Source organism: Chiroxiphia lanceolata, chromosome 17, assembly GCF_009829145.1.
Source record: "Chiroxiphia lanceolata isolate bChiLan1 chromosome 17, bChiLan1.pri, whole genome shotgun sequence".
NCBI lineage: Eukaryota > Metazoa > Chordata > Aves > Passeriformes > Pipridae > Chiroxiphia > Chiroxiphia lanceolata.
This window is the reverse complement of record NC_045653.1, coordinates 9560012-9580381: the sequence shown is the minus strand read 5'-3', so window position 1 is coordinate 9580381 and position 20370 is coordinate 9560012. Positions and strand designations below refer to the sequence as shown.

The following is a 20370-nucleotide window of genomic DNA, read 5'->3' as shown; positions in this document are numbered from 1 at the left end:
GCTGGAAAATAACTGAGACGGTGCTGCGGAAGGGTCTGGAGCACAGATCTGCTGAGGGAGCTGGAGGTGCTCATCCTGGAGAAAGAGGCTCAGCGGGGGACCTTATCGCTCTCTGCGACCACCTGGAAGGAGGTTGTAGCCAGGTGGGGTTTGGTCTTTTCACCCTGGTAACAAGTGATAGGACAACAGGAAATGGCCTCAAGTTGCACAAGGGGAGGTTTAGATCGGATATCAGGAAAAATTTCTTCACCAGAAGGGTTATTAAGCACTGAAAAGGCTGCCCAGGGCAGTGGTGGCGTCACCGGAGTTGCAGGGCTGATTTTTTCCAGCTCAAAGCGTTCATCAGATCACGGCCATGGGAAGGGGATCAGGGTCACCATTGATGCCTTCCCCCCTCGGTCCCGGGCAGACAGCATTGAGCCTGTCCCTCCTCAGACCGACTTGCAGGGGCAGCAATACCCAGAGCAGCACTGAGCACGGTGGTGAACTGGATAAAACTGTGTTTTAAAAATACCACAGCCAAAAAAAAAAAAAAAAAAAAAGTCGAAGTGGAATCCCATAAAGAGGCCCCTCAGACTGTAAGAAGGTAGCCTGGGATGGGGAGAACTGAAGAGGGAGGGAACTTTTATAGCGTATAAAATAATCACCTCCCTATGACAATCCCTGGATAAGCAAAGGTGCAGAAGTCTTGCCAAAAATAATGAAGTCCTCAATTTCTTTTTTTCCCACAGAATTTTTTTCCCTCCCTTTGCACAAGACCACCACAGAATCCACTTTAATTTATAGGACTTTTATTTTTATTTATATTGCTTCTTGCCTTCTTCCAGCAGGCATTTTCACCCATATCTTCTGCAGGGTGTGTTTGAGGGGCTGGCAGGGACACATATTTCATAGTTAGGGCAGCCCTATAACTATAAAAACAAAAAATAGTTTTGTCAGGTCTGAGTAAAGTGCTCCTCTGAGCAAGTTGTTGAAGTAAATTAAACTTTATACGCTGCACTTGATCTAGTGCTGGAATTTCTCTGCTCCAATCCAGGCCCTGGCTTGCTGTTACCTCCTCACCATGTTGCAGAAAGGTGAATAATTGCTGAGGTCCCTTAATTGTCATAATTATGCTTGTCACTCTTTTGTTCAAGTCGTTCTTGACAGGTAAATGTATGTATTGATCTGGTGATATGCAGGCAGCCTCTGACTTGACCTATTCTGCTGTAAGGAAGAAATCTGAGCCCTGCAAGGAGCCCTGGAGCTTCGCAGAGGTTTCCATGTGGAGGTTCAGCTCCGCCCGAGGTAACGTGTTTGCAGGAACACACAGGGCAGCATTCAGCCCAACAGGCAGATCCTGCCTTCCCTGCAGCCCAGCAGCCTTTAATAACCCACTGGAGTTTGGCTAATGACTCCAAGGGGCATCTGTGTGCCAGACCCAGCAATCTATGCTTTTTGCAGAGTTAATCCATTTTGTTGCCACAGTCCCACTCAGTATGAGAAGGAGGTTTTACACAATAATCTTCAGAAATCCACTGAAATTACCCTCAGAGCAAAACAGCAGAAGGGAAGCTGTCCCATGAGCAGATCAGTCCTTCTGGCAGCTCACGTTTGTTTTGTTCAGACGAATTACAGCTCTGATGTCACCAGTGATGTGGTGTAGGTAGGACATCTGGGCAGGCAAACTGGTTTCCCAGAGGAATGGGTTCAGAGCCCAGCCTGGGTTCACTCAGGTCAGGGGATGGATTTGAAATTGCACAGAAGTCTGGGAGAGCGATGGTGTAACCATTTCTGTTCGCTTTTAGTCCATCCAAAATAGCAACGAGTGGTTCCCTTATTGCCTGTCAGGTCAAATAATTCTGGTAACAGACCATTGCAATTCTTTTGCTTCCTGATCCTTAAGCATCTGCACATGCTTAATCATCCTCACAGCACAGATCCCTGCTCTTAGCTCACAGAACCCCCTGATCCTCCCTGTGCATCAGCCTCCCACTAAACTGACATTTTCAGCTACTCTCTAGACTTGATTTGTAAAATTTTGTAAGAAATAAATTCATGCAAGACAAGCTGTGAGTATAAATCTCCATCTCAGGCAAAAAAAAGAAACCTGCCAACACACAAAGGTTCCTCTGTTGCATATGTAAGGAGACGGTGCTGGGCAGGAAAGTAGGAAGTGCAACAAGCTCAAAGCAAAAGGGAACTGTGCTGGGAACGTGGCTGCTGCAATGCAGGAGCCAAAAACCACCAAAAACAAAGATATGCATGTCAGATCTTTCCCCCTCACAACCTTCTGTGGTGCTATTGCTTTCATGGCAATAGATAACTTGAAGGTGATTTACTCCATGCCCTTTTCGTGAGCCTGAGCACCACCTTCTCTGCAGTGAAATGCTTTTAGCTGGGGTCTGGTCAGCATGCAGTGCCCATTTATAGTGCTGGCTTTGGAAACACAGCTTCACTCTTCAGTTCACCGCAGGAAAACTCATTCCAAGCATTACTGAAGCCTTGCTTAAATCCTGTTTCGGGAATTTAAGTGGGATGGGCATTTTTGTGTAGGTCCTTGCCAGGGTCAGATGTGCCCTGAATGTGTGAAAAAGGCAGCACAGCCTCTGGCAGCCTCCTGTGGTGCACAGGATGGAGGGGACGGGGACAGGGACAGCTCAGGTGTTCAGAATGGAGACAAGGACAAGCCTTTAACTTTTGAAAAGAGGCTGTGAAGTCATGGATAGGGTTAGCAAGTCCAGAAAGCAGTGGTGGTTCTCAAAGAGAGAGATTTGGGGAGTTCCTTTGCTCCTTTATCTCTAGCAAAGTTTACTGTAGGAGTTCTTAAGCCAAAGTTCATGTTCCTCTTGCATCCCTTGGGTACCACAGCTTTCTGCTCTGCCTTGAACATTGTCACCAAGCCTTCAAGAGTTCTCCAGCTCCAGCAGGGCTGTGCTGCACACCCTGCTCATACCGAACTGCTTTTGGATGTGCTGAGCTCCAGGGGGACTACTCCAGAAAGCACATTTTGCAAGATTCTCTCACGAAAATTATTAATTTATTAATAGCAGCCCATAGTACAGCACCACGTGCTTCGGGGGAGAGGGTTTGATTCATTTATTCACAAATCCTCATGTAAACACCCCATAACAATTTCGTGACTCGAGAACAGGGTCCTCCTGAGTACAGGGAGAGATGACTCAATCAATCAGCTCCTTATCTTTTAAATACTTTGTGTCACGCAGGAGAGCCTGAGTCATTTTCCGAGGCACTCGGTTATCAGCACAGAGGTCTGCTGGCAGTGTTTGCCTCCTGGGGATCAGCAGCTGATTTTGCTGTAACTGTGACTCTGCAGCGAGAACAGAGGGTTGTGTCACGGCTGCGGGTGAGCACATGGCAGTCCAGGGGACACGGCCAAGGGAAACCAGGACTCACAACTAGAACCCTCTGGAGGCAGCTTAAAACCACAGCAGGTCACACAGAGAACGCACTGGTGGGACTGACAGCTTGAGTCAAACCTGGCTTGACAGGGTTTGGGATGCAGGAGGAAAGCGATGAAGACCGATGTGCCAGCAGGGAGCAGGAGTGATCCAACATGTGAGTGCAGTTCGGAAGGGTTTCATCATTTCTTACGTACGTAACAAACATAGGGAATGTGTTTTCTGAGACACAGTGAAGAGGAGGAGGAAGATGAGCTCAGGAGAACGCACAGTCCCAAAAATGCAGTGATTGGTCTTTAGATAGATGTAGTGAGTGTGAAGCTGAGCTCCAAAGAGTACTGGTTCACTTGGGTGTGTTGATTTCAGGAGAGAATTTAAAAGGATCAAGCTATGATAGAAATTTGGGTCAAATTTCCAAGGTCCTTGGATTAGAGCCTGTTCAGGAGAGAGGGGACAGTAAGCTCTGGGTGCATATGGCACTTATGAATCATCCTCCCAGACTTCTGAGACCACCCTGGTACCCCATGAGGCTTCTTGGATCCCCATTCCCGCTCTCCTTAGGCTGGAAAAATGTGTACAGAAATTTCTGGTGCCTTGTCTTAATACCACCAATTTCTCCAAATGGAAGCTGCTCTTCTGGTTCCCAGCCTAAATATACTTATGACCTGTTTATCTTTGCTTGATTTTGGGCCATGATTTTGCAAAAAATATAACACCCAGCCCACATATGTACTTTAAAATGCTGTCTCGTACCAGATGCTTAGACCAAATCCTGCAGTTCTTGCACATAGAAAAATCCTTGTGACCTTGGTGACTCTACTCCCCATATATTATTGGAATAAGGAGTTGCAGGCTCGTCCTGTTCCACACCAGTTCCTTATTCCAGCAGCCCCTGACTCCTCAGACATGTATCCACACAGCCCAGGGCTTCCTTTAAGGCAGAGCAGAAGCTCCAGGAGCAAAATGAGCATGAGTTGAGTATTGGAGATTCAGAGTGATGCTTTATATCTGTGCAATAACATTGTTGTAAATGCAAATCTATCTGTCTTCCCCTTTGTCCAGGGGTTTTGAGGTGCTTAAGGCTGGAGTGGCTTCAGCCCAGAACTTGAAGCTGCTGTGCAGCAGCAGGGTGGAGAGTCCAGCCGTGCTCCAAAACAGCATCCCCCTGTATGAGCTCAGGGTTCTTCTGTCCCCCCACACCAGGGATTCCCTGCAGGGAGGAAAGGTTGCTCAAGGTCGTACCCAGTCGCTGTCATTTGTGGGAGTGATGCTGATGTGCCACTCATCTGTTTTAGCATCAGATTCCTTGAAACAGAGCACTGTGCTCTCTGTACTCAGACACCGGGAGCGAGTTCACCTGTCAGATGTAGATGAAAGCTCCCCAATATTAACAGCAGCAACACTCAAACGGCTAAATTCAGCTTTGAAGTTAGCAACCCACTAAGCCACGGAGGCTGCTCCTTTCTGTGCTGACTCAGTGGGACGATTTACATCCCACAGCTATTTTTACAAGGAAAGAATAACAAAAAAGCCACACATTTATTTTTCAAAATCCAATCTTGGGTTCTAGAGAATTGTTTGCAGCAAGCCTACATAGGTTTCCATGCCTATTTATCCCTTGGCTTATTTGATGCTCTTGCCAGCAAGAAGGATTTTAATTCCTTTTTATCCCAAACTATTTTTTTCCACAGCTGTGATATGAGATGGTTCTGCCAAATAATTTAGGCTCAAAACCTGACCTACATTGAATAGCATAAGATACTGAGGATGTTCTCGAGATTTTAAGAGGAGACTTTGTATTTCACTGCAGGATTTTTAATGAAAGCCTACAAGAACACATTGTCTTATGTTTCCTATCCTAATCCTATTATTATTAATAAATACTGTAAGACATGTTGATGGCCCACTTTCAACAGTATACAAAAAAGGACCTTATGAAACAGCCATATGAAAAGACATAAAACCTGTATGTGTTTTATAGGACAGTTTCAAAATCTATCTTTTGTTCAGTGCCCATATTTCAGTCCAGACATTGGTTTGATTGCTAATGTAGACCATAAGCAATATCAAGAGTTGTCATGTAGCTTCTTCAAGCATGTTTGGCAAGAGCATTCACCATTCTAAGGGTCCAGTGCAAATACATTAATACCTGCTTAATTACATACATCTCAGTAGTCCCTCAATGGCAAATTTGATCTGTACCTTAACATATGTACTGTGTGGGCAGAATCCTGCTTGGGAGCACAAACTGCTTCAGAGCATGTGAGGTGGGAAGCATGGGAGTCTGCATTTCGGTTTCAGAGGAACACAGAGGCCACCAACACCCACACGCTGCTGTTCTCAGCCCCAAAGGGTTCATCATGCCCAGCACAGCTTCCAAACCTCACCTAGCACAGCTCCCAAACCTTCCCTTCCAGGTCCAAGGGCATGGACATCATCAGAGCACATCAATATCCCCAGAGGAAAGGAAAGGGTAGAGCTTTCTCGCTTGGCAAGCAGTCAGAGCATCATCTGGGATGTGGCAGACACCAGTTCAAGAGCCTGAGGGGTATGTTTATCCCGAGCAGTATAAACATGCCAGTCTGGGAAACGACTGAGATGCTTTGAGTTATTTTGTGGAGATAAATACTAAGTTTGTGTTCTCCCAGCCCCGGGTCTGCCTTGCCCATATACGGCCCACGATCAGCACTGCCTTGGCTTTGCTTCAGGAGCTGGGAGCGTGGGGATCCATCCCTTTGCACGGGTTTCGGAGCTGCTGGTGAGTCTCGGGGTTGTGCACGGGAGTCTGCACCCTCGGGGTCGGCGAGCTGGGGTCCACCTCAGCCCTGCCAACTGCAGGAGGGCTGGGTCCCAGGCTGCTGAGATGGAGCAAGAGGATCGACCGCCTTCATCCGCTTTTGTAGGAGCGCTTTGACGCGCACAGCCGCCCGCGATGGGTTTAACAGATGTGCCCTCCTGCCTGCAGGAAGTCCAGGAGGCCTTGGAAAGGGAGACCACCAGTGCGACCGAGGGTTTGGGTGGGGAGACGGTGGGTGGAGAAGTTTTAAAAAGTCATACAACGGGACACGGTGGGTATTTGCGAGGGGGCACGGTGGGTGGTTGTGCGGAGACACGGTGGGTGGTTTTGCGAGGCCACGGTGGGCTTGTGGCTGTGGTAGAGAAGCACTCGAGGGAGAAAAGGGCTGGCAGCGCGACGGCCCGAGGGTGCCGGTCCTGGTTCCCCCCGTCCGCCGGGGCAGCCCCTGCCCGCCCGGGCCCCCCAGCGCTACCCGGGCCGGCGGCGCTAGGACCCGGCGGAGCCCCACGGGCCGGCGCGGGGAGGGGCGGGGCCACCCGCCGCGGGCCAATGAGCGCGGGGCCGCGGCCGGTTTCATTTGCATTCGGGCGCGACGCAGCCAATGGGCGCGCGGGCCGCCGGCCGCGCTGCGCTCCTGCCGCCCCGCCCGGGCGGCGCGGCTCATTCGGAGAATGGCCGCGGCCACGGCGTGCGGCTCCCCGCCTCCCCGCCCGCCCCGCGAGCAGCCGCCGCCGCGCAAGCGGGGCGACTCCCGGCGGCGCCAGGCCGCCCTCTTCTTCCTCAACAACATCTCCCTGGACGGGCGGCCGCCCTGCCCGCCCGCCGAGAAGCCGCCGCTGCCCGCCGGCCCGGGCGAGGGGGAGGAGGCGGCGGCGGCGGCGGAACCGGCCGGAGCCCCCCCGCGCCTGCTGCCCCCGCCGCCCGTATGCCAGCCGCCGCCCGCCCTGCTGCTGCCCGGCGTGCCCGCGCTGGCCGCCGCCGGAGCCAAGGGGGATGCGGACACCGCCCGCGGGGGCATCTTCCTGCCGCAGCTGCTGCTGGGCGGCCCGCTGTGCCCGCCGCCCCCGGCGCCGCCCGCCCTGCCGGGGATGCTGGCGGCCCCCAAGCCGGGCGCCCCGGGGCTGCTGAGCCCCTCGCAGAGCGCGGCGGGCGGCGGCTTCGCGCTGGAGGCGCAGCGGCAGAGGTGAGTGAGGGGACGGGTCTCGCCGGGCCAGCCCGCCCCTGCCGCCCTGACCCCGCGGGGCGTGGGAAGCGCCGGGACCCCCCGGGGCCCTGGGAAGAGCCGGACTTTCCCAGGGCCCTGGGCCGGCCGGCGGCTCCGGGAGGGGGGAGCGGGGCATGGGAAATGGGCGCCCCCGGGGAGAGTGGCCGCGGGAGGCGGCGCCGGCCCCGCTGTGCCCCCGGGAGGGAGCACCTGCCCCGGCAGCCCGGCCGGAGGTGCGCGGGGATCCAGCCGGGGAGCGCTGCCCATCCCGGCATCGGGAGCGCGGCTCGGCCCCGGGGAAGGAGGATGCCCCGGAGGATGAGTGGGATCTGCGGAGGGGATCGCTCGCTGAGGCTCTGGCTGCAGGTCTGCGGAACCCCGAACCCTGCCTCTTGCTTTTCCCCAGTCCCAGTTTCTGCGTTTTTCTGTTTCCAGTTGGAGCTGTCAGGGTCACTGCTAGGCAGGATGCTTCCTCCGTGCACACTGCTGGTGTCGTGCCTTCTCCTGCTCTCTGCTGCTTGTCTCTGCAGTAACTCTGTGTATTAATGACTGCTTGTGCGCTGGGAACTTGGAATCAGCCTCGGGGGAGGATGCTCTGGCCTTCAGAGCAGGATTACTATTGCATTTCCAAGGGACTTCTATCAGCTTGGAAGTGTTGGTTTGCTAATCGACTGGAAGGCAGGCTCTTGCTCAGATCTTGGGGATTTGAGCTCTGAAAGAACTCTTTTCAGGCCGTTTCTTGCATAAACAGCTCTGTAAAGTGAGCTGGTCCTCTGAGCCTGCAGATAGGCAGCGGTATCAAAGGCTTTAAGTCTCTGTGGTCTTTACAGTGGCTTCCAGAGCTTTGTTAGTGAGCTGAAATAGAGATGTTGTCAGTGCAAAGCTGGGGAACTTGCTAATGCAGTTGATGGGTATTCTGTTTCAGTGTGCATCTCACAGTGGAGGTGTTCTGTGTATCCCCAGGAAACAGCTACTTGGAGGCTCACGTGGATTTGAAGAGAAGTAGCTGTTTTTCAGTAATGTCTGGGGGTCTTCGTGTGTTGTCCCTCCTGTGATGTTTTTCCTTCTTGAACTGTTACTTACCAGCCATTGCTTTTTTTGGAGAAATTGAAGCTGGGCCTGCTCTCTGGATGTCCTGGATGCACAGATTGCACTGTTGTGTGCTGCTTGTTGTGCAGGAAATTCTGAAGTGAGGGTGTTGCTGTGGCACAGCTCCTTCCCAGCACTCCTGGTCCACAAGATCCAGCGCACGAGGTGCTGTGTGATTTCATTTCATTGCTTTAATATTGTTGGTAGAGCCCCTGAGGGCAAGTTCTGCATTAAGAGCTTCACAAGCACAGTTCCCTCTGTGGCTGTGGCATTTTGTGTGCCCGTGTGCATGGAGTTCTGGACTGATGGATCTCATGTAAATGGTTCAATCCTTCCCCTTCCTGCTCCAAGTCAATAGGACGCTAAGAAAATATTCCTAGGATCTTCTCATTTGATGTCCCCTTTCTTTGGCACCAGGTTTTAGCTGTTCCACTGGAGTAATTTCAATCAATCCACCTGAAAAGAATGATGAATCAGAAATAAAAGGTAGAGAGAAGTGCGAGGGGGCAATCAAGGGAATCAAAAGGCTTCTGCCTGAGTAATGACAAAACAGACCATGATTTTTCTGCTTGGAAGAGATAGCTGAAAGGGCATGTTGTATGGCATCAATCAGTTTGTATACTACTTTCAGGGTGATTTGGAGTGAGAGTTCATCTGGTTTTTATCTTTAAAGAAAAAGAGCATCAGCTGAAACTATCAGACAGAAAATCCACGTCTTTACATGGAGATACACACATCTTCTGACAAAAGCACAGTTTTATGCTGCCTGTGGGGATGTGTCAGACCCAACATATTTCATTTTTTTTGCTGGCAACTTGCAGGTTGAGGGACTTAAAGCACTTTATTTTTTCCACTGGACAGTTCTGTGCTTTGTGCTGCAACAGAGCATCCCTTCATCCCCCTCTGCGTGGAGCAGAGGCATCTCCTCTTGTTGTAAATACGCAAGGAATGATTTGGGGACTTCTTTGCTGCTGGATGGTGGTGGTTGAGCTTCCTCCCCTTCTGTGTTGGGGCAGCTGTTTACAAAATAAGATTCAGAAATCAAGAATTACAAAATGGGTTTTCTTTTACTGGGAGTTGAGAATTTGAGTACTGTTTTGCCATACAGTGGTGTTGCTACTCTAGATTAACTGCCTGCATCCTGCAAAGGTAGAGGCATGTGAAGTGATTGGAGGAAAGCGGGAGGTAGAATCTGCACTGCCATCCTGGACTTTTAAATCCTTGGTGCCCGCTTCAGGCAGGTGTTCAGAGTCCTTTTTGAGTCACTGTCAAGAGCTGCTTTGAATTTTCTTCAGTGGAGTCTCTCTTAAATGCTCCAGGAGCACAGTCTGAGGGTCTCCAGGCTCGCTCCACCAGTGCTGCTGCAATCCATGCTGTGACTGGGGATTTCATTGTGCTGGGGCTTGCCCCAGTCCATGAAGATCTCTGTCTAGAACTGATGGTATCATTGGGCAGAGTTTTATTGCAAAACTTGATCTTGTTTGACTTGATTGAGAAGTTGCAAGAAGCTGATGAGACCGGCCAGTGTGGCTCGGGGCAGGTCGAGACGGCACCTCTGCCAGAGTTGGTGGTTAGTTATTAGCAACAGGCAGGACATTCAGCCCAGGGAACAAGAGATCTCACCTGATGTAACCTAGAGTTCCTTGGAGTTTCTCAATAGCTGTCAGATCCTTCAGGATGGAAACTTCAGCAGAGGAGGCACCTTCATTCTGGATGCTCGGTTTCTCCATGCTGCTGGCTGAGCATTATAAACTTAATGACTCTAAACTTCCACTTTTGTTTTCCTAAGGAATCTTCTGTTTACAGGATCTTAAATTACAACGCTGTGTTATACCAGCTTGCCTAATCTGCTTGCCATTTCTCTTCCCTTCTCCTTTTCCACCTTGTTCTGTTCTTTTGTTCTTTCAAAGAACAAGCCTCACAGAAAGCAGTGGAGGGAGGCAGCAAACGGCGAACAAATCGGCATTCACAGATTTTTAATGAATTTCTGCAGCTGGGTCTGAAGCTGGCAGAGCTTTGTGGGGAAACACAGATAACAGAGGGCCCTGGAAATAGCCAGGTTATGAAAGCATGGAAAATGGAAACAACAGCCCTGAATATCAATGCTTGTTGTGCTTCTGAGGTTTCAGTATAGTGTAATGTAAAGCAGCTGGTTTGGCCATAATTTGCTGCATTTTGCTGGGCCTAAGAATAAATACAGAGAGTAAATTATTTGCGACTGATGCTTTAATGTCCTTGGAGTTCAGTGGTCAGGGAGCTGAACTGAGTGTTTGTGATAGCTCAGTCATTTCTGATTTATCAGCAGATTTAGGTCATTTTAAGAGTGGGAGTTTAAACAGTAGTTGATAACAGCAACACTTTGGACCAACTTTGCTTTTAAGTCTTAATTGGATGCCAGATTGCTGACATAGGTGTGATCAGATTAGTTCCTTGGGTGGAACAGCAGAAATGCTTGGTCAGGATTTTATGCTTATGATGGTTAATGTGTTGTTTTGTCCTACTGTCAGCTTAGCTGCTGTTGTCACTTCAAGAAATATAAATATTTTTATAAAACCCCTTCTCCTAATAAACAGATTTTGTTGAGATGGATGAAATAAAATGTTCAAAAGTCTTAGTTTTGATTTTCAGCCTTATTTGGAGTAAGCTGAACACATGGTGCTTTTCAGAAAGCAGCAAGACCTGTCAGAGCTGGAAAGCTTTGACCTTTCAGAGGTGAACAGTACGCTGGGATGTGCTGCTCGGGGCTGGAAGTGAACATATTCTAAACCTGAACTTTATTTAAAAGTCAGCTGAAATGTGAAGGCTGCAGACTCCTCCCCAGCAAGCAGGTTGCTTCAGCAGGTTTCTCTCATGTTTGCAATTGCAGGTGAATTGCATGTGCCCAACATTAAATACTTTATAGCTGCCTGTAGTTATTCCCAGCCACGTATATTAACCAGGAGAAGTAAGTTCTCTGCTTAGCAGGAAACTTGGAGATCAGAAAATCCATGACCTTGTATCCTGCACACCTCTGTGAATGGGTCTGGATCAGACAATCTGAGACACTTGTAGCACCAAGGTTATTTGACCTCTTACATATAAGAGAGTCCAGAGGCTTAAAAGTAACAGTGCTCTCCAGGCAGGAGTAGTCTGTGCAGAATTAACTACACTTGCAGCTGATTTTACCTGTGGACAGATTCTGTAGCTTTTCAAAGGGATTGTGCAGGAGCCCTGGCAGCAGGTTTTGGGATGCTGCGGGATAGGGGATGCTCTGGAAGTGCTGTTTCCACCTTTCCTTTTCCCTTGCTGCCAGGTCAAAGCTCCTCTCCACAGGAGGTGATGAGGGTGGTCAGAATGATGTTGCCATGCTTCAAGTAAACGAGTCATCAGCCAAGAAAGAAAATGTTGCTAAATTAAATACAAAAAACCTGAAAAACTTATTTTTTGGCCCCCCATTCAGATCTCCAGTGAGCAAGTCCTGTAGGAGTGTTTCAGTCAGAGGTTCCTTATCCTGGTGTTCCACTGCTATGGGCTGGAACGTACTGTTAAAACCTTCTATAGCAGCACAGCATTCATGGCTGTTTAACATTTTACTTTTCAGATTTATTTTACAGGCTTCCTTTGAGTTAGGAAAAATAACAAAAGCTTCACTGGACCATTATTTTTCAAGTGTAACTCTTGACCCTGGAGACTACAGGATCTCTGTGTACTGGGTTAAAACATCATTTCTTTGAATCACAGTCAAACCCAGTTATCTCCTCTCTCCTCCTTGCCTTCCTCCCTCCCCAGATCTCAGCTGGTGAAGTGCCTCCTCCCCAGTCTGAGCACTCAGAGTTCCCAGAACTCGCGCTGAGCAGCAGCTGAGTACTGTGGGTGCACGAAGGACACTTTTAGGTTGTCAGTGTCTTTGCCATAACTCTGCTTAGCCGCAAAGTCCTCTTTGATACTTGCAGAGACGTGGGCTGCCCAAATTTGGATCTGCTTTTCCAGCTGGCAGGGATGGACATCTCGCCCAGGTGGGGGTGAAGCTCCTCCATCAGGGCTATGTGTGCTCTTGGCACTGTGACTGAGCTGGTTCAGAAGAGTTACTAGCAGTGGTTCTCAGCTTTTTGTAATTTACTGTGAACTGTAGGATGGGGCAGGGATGGAAGAATCTCTGCTTTCCATTCTAAGAAGTAGTTCTGAGCCACAGACAAGCTCTTCTGCTCTGGGTTTGGGTATGGTTTCTTTGGTTTGAAAGGGAAAATAAAACAGATGGAGAGGAAGTGACTCGCAAAATTCTCTATTAAATATATTTTTTATTTCCTGCATTATGGGTTTTTTAGCTATATTTAGTATATTAAATGTAATTATTTAGTTATATATAGTATATTAAACCCTGTGTTCCTCCTGTTTTCCATCTGTCAGCCAGTTAAAGCTGTGAGGCTGTCAGGCTGAGTGAGCTTGAAGATGTTTTCGAGCCCTCTTTTGAAGGTTGTTCTGAAGTCATCAGGCTCTGTGGTTTGAGTTTAGAAAATGCACAGTGAAACTTGGGCTCTTTAAGGAGCATGAGATATTGTTGATAGAGCAGGTGACTGCAGAGGGAGAGTGCTCAGCTAAAGCCACTCTTTCAGGCCAGCTCTTCAAACACAGAGCTTTAAACTCCTCTAACCTTTGGTTTATAACTGTTGTGTATTTAACCTACTTAAATCATTATAGTTCACTCCCTGGAAAAGGTGTTCAATGAAGAAACTTTATCTGGTCTGGTAAGTGCAAGCAAAGCAAAGTGTTTCACAGGGCAGCCCCCTCTGATTCACGAGACATACTGAGTCTTTTAAAACTAAGAGCTTGGTTCTGGCTGACCCCACTGCCAAGGCTCCTCTCCCCTTTCCAGGGAATGCTCCCCTTGTTCCAGCCCTTACTCAGTGTGGTGGTACCCAAGGTGTACCCCAGCTGCAGACCTGCCTCGGAGCTGGGTAGCTGTTTCATTCTGGAATCCCCACAGCACAGGCTGAACTGCTGCTGGTCAGAGCTGCTTGCTCAACAGCAAGATTTGCACTTGCTCTGTTGTGGTTGCTACAATTAAGCATAAAATTTTGCCCTGGTGAGGCTGCAGCCTCTTGACTGTGGGTTGGAGGGGATGCCTGATGCAGTGGGAAGAACCAACTGCCCATAAAAACACTGTGAGACCTCTCTAAACGTGCTTTCACTGGGTTTTGTCCAGTTGCCTGGTTTAAATTTTCCTTCCCAATTAAAAGCTTCTCTTTTCTTTTTCCCCCTTTTTTCTTTTTTTTTTTAACTCGGGATTTTTGTTGTGCTGAAGGCTTTTATTTAACAAGGCACATGATGAAATGACAGCATCATCTCTCAGTGAAGTGCATGAATATTTCTAGCATAATGCCCATAGTGTCAGCAAGGACACACTTTGCATTTCACATGCCTCTTTTGGTCAGCAGTTCAGTGCTTAGTAAGCAGAGCACAAGAGCACAAGGGAACCAGGTTGGTGAGCTAAGAACACCTCCAGAAACTGATAGAAATCCGGAGAAATACTGGTGGTGTCCTGGCCAGCACATCTAATCTGCTTTGTGAGAAGCAGCAGGGAGTTTAGGATCGGGCTCTGGGCACAGCAAACCTTACATCTGGTTTGGTGGTTCTGTTGTAACAGCTGGCTTTCACAATGCTTACTGGAAGGCATTGTTTTATCCTTGGATTGTCTAAACACTCTTAGCACCAAAGCAATATGATTTATGAAACACAATGAATACAAAGCTCGTTTTCTATTAGGTCTTAATCATATGTGGTTGTGAATCAGCAGTGAAGTAGCAGCTGCTGTGAAGATTATCTAATTTCTTGCCTTGTTAGTATTTAAAACTCTCCAGGCTTAGTGAGCTTCCCACTTACTCTGCCTCCACCTTCATTCAAATTATACTTCAATTCTGTTCCTTCTCATCTGTCCCACAGGCTGTGACACATTCTTGCCTTGCATGTGGCTTTACTGGTGTTGGAGGAGTGCAGCAGTGCAGTGTTTGGGACCAGCAGGAAAGCCCCTTGTGCCCTTTCAGTTTTGCGAACAAACGTTGCATAAGAACACAAAGGTGAAGGAATTAGACCTCTTCCCTCCTCCTGAGGTCTCACAGAGGGACCTGCTCTGAAGCCTGAAAGTACTTCTCGTGCTCATGTGGCTGATTTCAGTTTACTCTCTAAAATTAAGATTACTGGAGGAATAAGTTAAACTACCCCCACTGTGAGACTTGTATTTATTCTCTGGCAGTCTGATACTTAAACAAATGTCAGAAAGAGCTCCTGGGACGGTGGCCTGCAATCCAAACTGCACGTTTGTGGTGCCATAAAACAGCGAGTAGCTGACTTTGTGAAGCAGGAGCGCTGAGGTCTGTGCTTACTGTTGGTGATGCAAAGTGTCTTCTCTGCCACTGCCTCTTAATGAACATCAGAGCTGAAACCATCTGTCCATGAAGGTGGCATGCACGGTGCTGGGCACTTCAGGGTACAGATTCCTTGTGAAGTCATTTGTTTAACAAAGACATGGTTTTGATGTGATTCAGTATAAATGACTGACTTCGTTTTTGCTTTAATTACTGAGAACTTGTTGCTACCAGTGAGCTGTACTCAATCTGCTTTTTAGCAGGAAACTCATTAATGTGAGCGCCGAGGGTGGAGAGGCACAGGGCACTGACAGCAGAACAGGGATGCTCCCACTCCCACACTCTGGGATGCAAGCCTGGAAACATTAAATGTCTCCTGGGCAGCATAAGAAATGGCTGTTGTTAAAAAGTAAGTTTAAAAACTGGGACTAGTTTTCTCAATCCCGTGATGCCTGTGTTTTACCTACTGAAACCCAAGCAAGGGTTCATATCTGTTTGCTGGCTTGCCTGTAAGGAATGAAAACAATACAGCTTAATCTTTAAAGTATGTCTTGGAAAAACAAATCTGACAGGTATGTCTTCCTATTGTAAACAGGATTTGGGATCTGGATTTCTTGTGTAAATTGCCTTTGACAGTTGTTACTAAGCTAGTGCTTCCAAAAACCAATAAATTATTTTTGTCCTTGTTATAATAACTCAGCCTCTTGACAGCTGTGATTGTACTGAAGCCTGTAAAGGACCTTACAAAGGGACATCTCATTAAAATACAACTCGAGTGAGAAATAGGAAACCAAATTCTATTAGGCCCTAATTTTACACAGTAATTAAAAATCCTTGACCTCCCCCATGCCACCCATCTATTAGCAGTAGGGATGGCTAAAGAGCAACAGAGGATATCAGCCTTGCTGCTAATTTTAGTCCAGTGCCTGGGGTGTGTGCCTGCGTGGGTACAATAAGCAGCATCAGCAGGGGGAGGGATGCAGCTCCATCTGAAACAAATCCACCCTGCAGGGCCCTTTGGAGCAGGTCTCTGTCCATGTCACTGTCCAGCTCTTGCAGCATCTTTGAATGGTTTTGTCACAGGGCTTGGTGATGCTGGAAGTGATGAGGGTGAGAAGTCATGGCAGGAGGTGAACTCAGGGTGCAGCTGAACATGGATTGAACTCCAGCTATGTGGTGGGCTCAGGGTGCAAGCCTGTCCCTCAGAGGGGTGGGGGTTAATCAGGATGGGGGGAGAATCCCAGTGAGGTTTTAGAAACTTCCAGTTTCACCTTTCAGGAGGGAGCGAGGCCCCCTGGTCCGTTCACCTGCTGTGGCAGAAATGCAGGAATCAGAAGGGCAAAAGGGAAAGGAGCTTCAAAATGGCCAAATGGCAGCTGCACACAGGTTTAAGAAAGATCATTGGCCACTGTAAGGCCCAGTATTAGGGGTTAAGGCCCAACATTAAGGGGTTAAAATGAGTTTTTGAGGGCTGTTTGTTGCAGAACCTGGGAGTGCTGAGCAGGGTCTTGGGTGCCCAAAGGGCTGCCCCACTGTCCCTTAGAGGACATAATGGCCCAGAAGCAGGAATGGAAGAGGCTTGTCTGAGCCTGAAACCACATCTGATAGCACAGGATTAGCATCTCTTACATTCAACTATAATATCCTGCTAAAGAATCAGAAACTTGGGCTTCCAACTACAGCAACATCCCCAGACTTTATCCTTGTCCTCTTGGGTGTCTGCAGGTAGCCCATTGTAGGTGGGAAGCTGGAAAATACTCTTGGCAAGCCATCAGAAAGGTCAGTGCTCTTTAATCTGGAGCTGTGACTTAACCAGCTTTTTCCTTTCAATTTACAAGAGGGGAAGTGTAGGGATTACCAGTGCTATACATAGATTGCTCTTAGCTGTGTCCTGTTCTCCTGCGAGCACTTAAGAGCTGTGTCAACCTTGGGGCTGGAGATCCCATGTGCTGCTTGTCCAGTGTTCACCCTCTGCAGAGAGTTTCTCTGCCAGTGCTTGGTGGGCAGGACCAGAAGAGGACAACTCCGAAGCTGAAACCACTCAAAAGTTGGGTTTCCTTGGCGGGAGATCCATCAGAAAGGATAAATGTGTGGGCTGCCTACTGCTTCCCAGGGCAGGAGTCAAAATGTAGCTCTGAACGTAATTTGTTGTGGTTTCTCTGAACATAAGGGGGTTTTGTGGGCTTTTTTAAAGTGCGTGTTTAGCTCGTACAGGACTTGGCAGCAGTGTTGGATTGTGTGAGTCCCTGTGTGCACATGGAGATAACAAACCAAGGCATAATCCAGAATTCCTCTGCTTGATAGCCCCTTATCTCTGGGCATGTGGTGCGTGTGTGTGTATGTTTTCTCTCTTGGTAGGTCCCCTCCAGGTGCTGGCTGTGTAAACACAGTTGCTGTTTTTAATGATACAGGAGGGTCCTGCTTTGGCCTTTACTGGCTCCTGAAACAAAGGGAAGCAACCGAAAGTGACTCCTGGCCAAGGACATACAACCAACCAAACCCTATATAGCTTATCAGGGCAACAGCTGGTACTGGCAAACAGGCACGTTTGAACTTTCTTTAGGGTACTGTTGGAATTACAGCCCCTGGAATCATGGAACCCATAAACATTTTAACATTCACTTTCTAATTGTCAGGTCGCACATGGGTAAGGGTTTGTGTAAGGTAACTCACAGCATATGTAGAGATGTTGGTATCCTTAGTATTTAGGTTGCATTTAGCAACAGACACACTGTGTAAACTACTTAAAATCCTTTGAATTCCAGTGGATCAGGCCATAAGCAAGAAGTGTTATCCCAGATGAAGCTGCCTAGCATGGGATAGGTGACTCAACATTTTTGTGTCACTGGAGCCATCCTGGGCAGCCTGTTGTTCAAGTGTGAGTTGGTGGCATGAGAAGAACACTCAAACTAAAGCAGGTGTGTGTGTGTGTGTATATTTATAAGACTCCTCAAAAAGTGTTAAATTTTGCTGCATACTCCAAGTACTGCACTAGTGAGTCTCAGACTGCGGTGAGGGTGCTGGGTTGCTGTAAAATGTTGGATTGAGCATAGAAACTATTTCAAGTTCTCTGGATTAGTGAGAGTTCTGTATGTAAACTCCATTTTTAGGTTTGAGAGAGAATGTCATGCTTAGCATCAGGGACTCCTTCAAGGTGACAGCTTCGCTGAGGACAGAAATTATTTACAAGTGTAGCTAAAAATGAAGTTTCCTGTTGGCAGAGTGGGGATGAGTCATTGTGGTTCTGAGTCAAGGGGTGGGATCTTCCCTTTGCTGCATCAGGGTTTTACTTCCAGATATGCTCTCGGAGCACCAACCTCAGGTGTTTGTCACTCTTGTCCCTGTTACTGAGAAAACAGGGCGGTGTTCAGAAGTGTAACACCCTGGATGGGTCTCCACCTTGGAGATCCTGTGCTGACAGTGGGGGTGGTTGCATCTGCAGCACTGTGGAGTTAGTGAGGCTCTAGCTGTGGCTCTCCCAATCCATCCTGTTTCAGCAGCATCCTTTTACAGAACTACATGCTTTTTTTGTACCAGTGCCTGTTGGCATTGGCTGTGTTTTCCCTTTGCTTGCCGTACATGGCGTCCTTCTGTCTCCATCCAGCCAGGTCTCCCATGGGAGGGGAGGAAATCTGTGGATGTTACCGGCTGCCTTTGTGCCAGGAGGTTTGTGATCACCTCCTCATTTTGTGAAGGGTTTTTTATTGCATTTTAGATGGCAACATAGACTAGAGAACCATATGTTTGTGAAAGCATTAAATGCTCCTGTGCTGTTCTTGTTGAAAAGCAAAAGAACAATAATAATTTTAAAACTGAAGTGCTGGTGAAGGGTGTTGAAGCTGTGCCAGGAATGTTCTCCAGCAGCACCTTAATGGCTGTTGATTTGTAGGAGGCTGTTTCTAGCAATACTGAAGGTGTTAGTCCTGTGGGAGGATTTACCTCTCTTGTGTTTACAGAAATGGACACTAATTGTTCATCCTCCTACCTGTTTGAGTCATGGGCTTTTCTTTCTTTTAAGAATGCCTGAACGGCTGAGAGTCTGCTCTGATGCAGTTTAAAGTTTGATTTTTATTTTTTTGTCATAAGTAGATTTCGTCAAACCAGAGTCCTGCAACTTTTGTCTCCTGTGCTGCTTCTACACTGACCTTTGTGGCAGTTGAGTTACTGTTAGTTGAGTTACTGTGTCACTTGGGAAGAAAACCTTGGATTTGAACACACATGGCTTGTGCTAAAAGTGTAGCACAATGTATGCTTAAAAAAAAAGTAGAAAATATGGATTCTCAGTTGTGGCGTCAGCATTTTGCTGGTGGCGGTTTAATCTGAGTGCATTGTTCTATGGAAATTGCAGTCATAGTTGCACAATTCATTTGTAAATCTCTATAACAAAGAAGGACTTCACTTGGACAAAAATAATGTATCTTACTTTGGCAAAGTCTATTTTTTTTGCTTAAACGTAATATCCTATTACTGTTGCACTAACTCACATGATTCCTACTATTATTCTTGCATCTTCCATTCTGGGACTTCAGATGTGTGCCAAATACTTTTTGCTTCCTTTAATAACCCTCTCTATTGTTTTCCGGAGAGATCTGTCAGTTTTATTGAGCTGCAGGCTCTCAGTCTGCTGACTCCTGCAGCTGGAGACAAGGGTTCTGAATTGAGAAGACACACAGATGTTTGGTCATCATACAGATATACCTATGTCTGAACATAAATTAATTAAAAATTACTTGTTCCCTTGCTTTGGTGGGGGGAGCTTTTTGCGACATATCTTGTCAGATTTTAAATCGATGTTTGGAAGCTTTTTGATGTTTAATGTAGTGGTAGGTGTTCTTCTTTGTGGACAGCAGTGAATGCTCTTGTTAATGAAGTTGGTGTAAATACATATTTCAAGGGTCCTGGAGGGGGAGACAAGTTCTTGGCCTTTTTAGGAACTTCAAACTCTTAGTTAAGCACTCTTGCAACAACAACAACAAAAAATTCCAGAAAACCTGCCATTTGTCCTAAGAGCTCGTAGATCTGTTGCAGTTCATAAACTCAGAGGCCATGAACTAATATTGTTCACTCTTCGTGGTGTTGTACATTTTACAGAAGGCGTTTTATCTCCCAGCGCTGCTCTCTAGACTTTTTAGAAGACATAGTGGAATATGCCAGTGTACGAAGGTACTTTTTTCAAAAGCAGCATTAATCTCAACTCGTTGCATGCAGTCCTCTCCTCCCTCCACCCTCTTCCACGCCAATATCTGAGGTCCTGCATGCTAGTGCTGCCATCTGATCATACAACTGGCATGACTTTTTTTTTTGTCGGAGCACTTAACAGATTTTGGGGTTTTCTTTTTGTTTTTCTTTTTGTCGTTGCAGAACCAAGCATATATCTGGGTCTCCGAGACACAGAAGTTTGAAGAAGATGCACTTCATCAAGAACATGAGGCAGTATGACACCAAAAACAGCAGGTAACTTGTGGAGATCAAGGTTCCCCCTGTGCTCAGGTGCAATAGGATGTGCCCAGATGCAGATTCCCGTTCCATGGAGCTAGA

The 20370-nt window shown here is 47.7% G+C and overlaps 1 protein-coding gene across 1 annotated transcript in view; it reads left to right on the top strand.

Annotated features, from left to right (window-relative positions):
- The window catches only part of CABLES2 (Cdk5 and Abl enzyme substrate 2), a 29912-nt gene that overhangs the window by 145 nt on the left and 9397 nt on the right, over positions 1–20370 (top strand). Inside the window, exons 2-4 of the mRNA XM_032705303.1 lie at positions 6560–7381; positions 19924–19995; positions 20194–20286. Coding sequence (XP_032561194.1) covers positions 6560–7381; positions 19924–19995; positions 20194–20286 — 987 coding nt within the window. The remainder of the gene's footprint in view (positions 1–6559; positions 7382–19923; positions 19996–20193; positions 20287–20370) is intronic.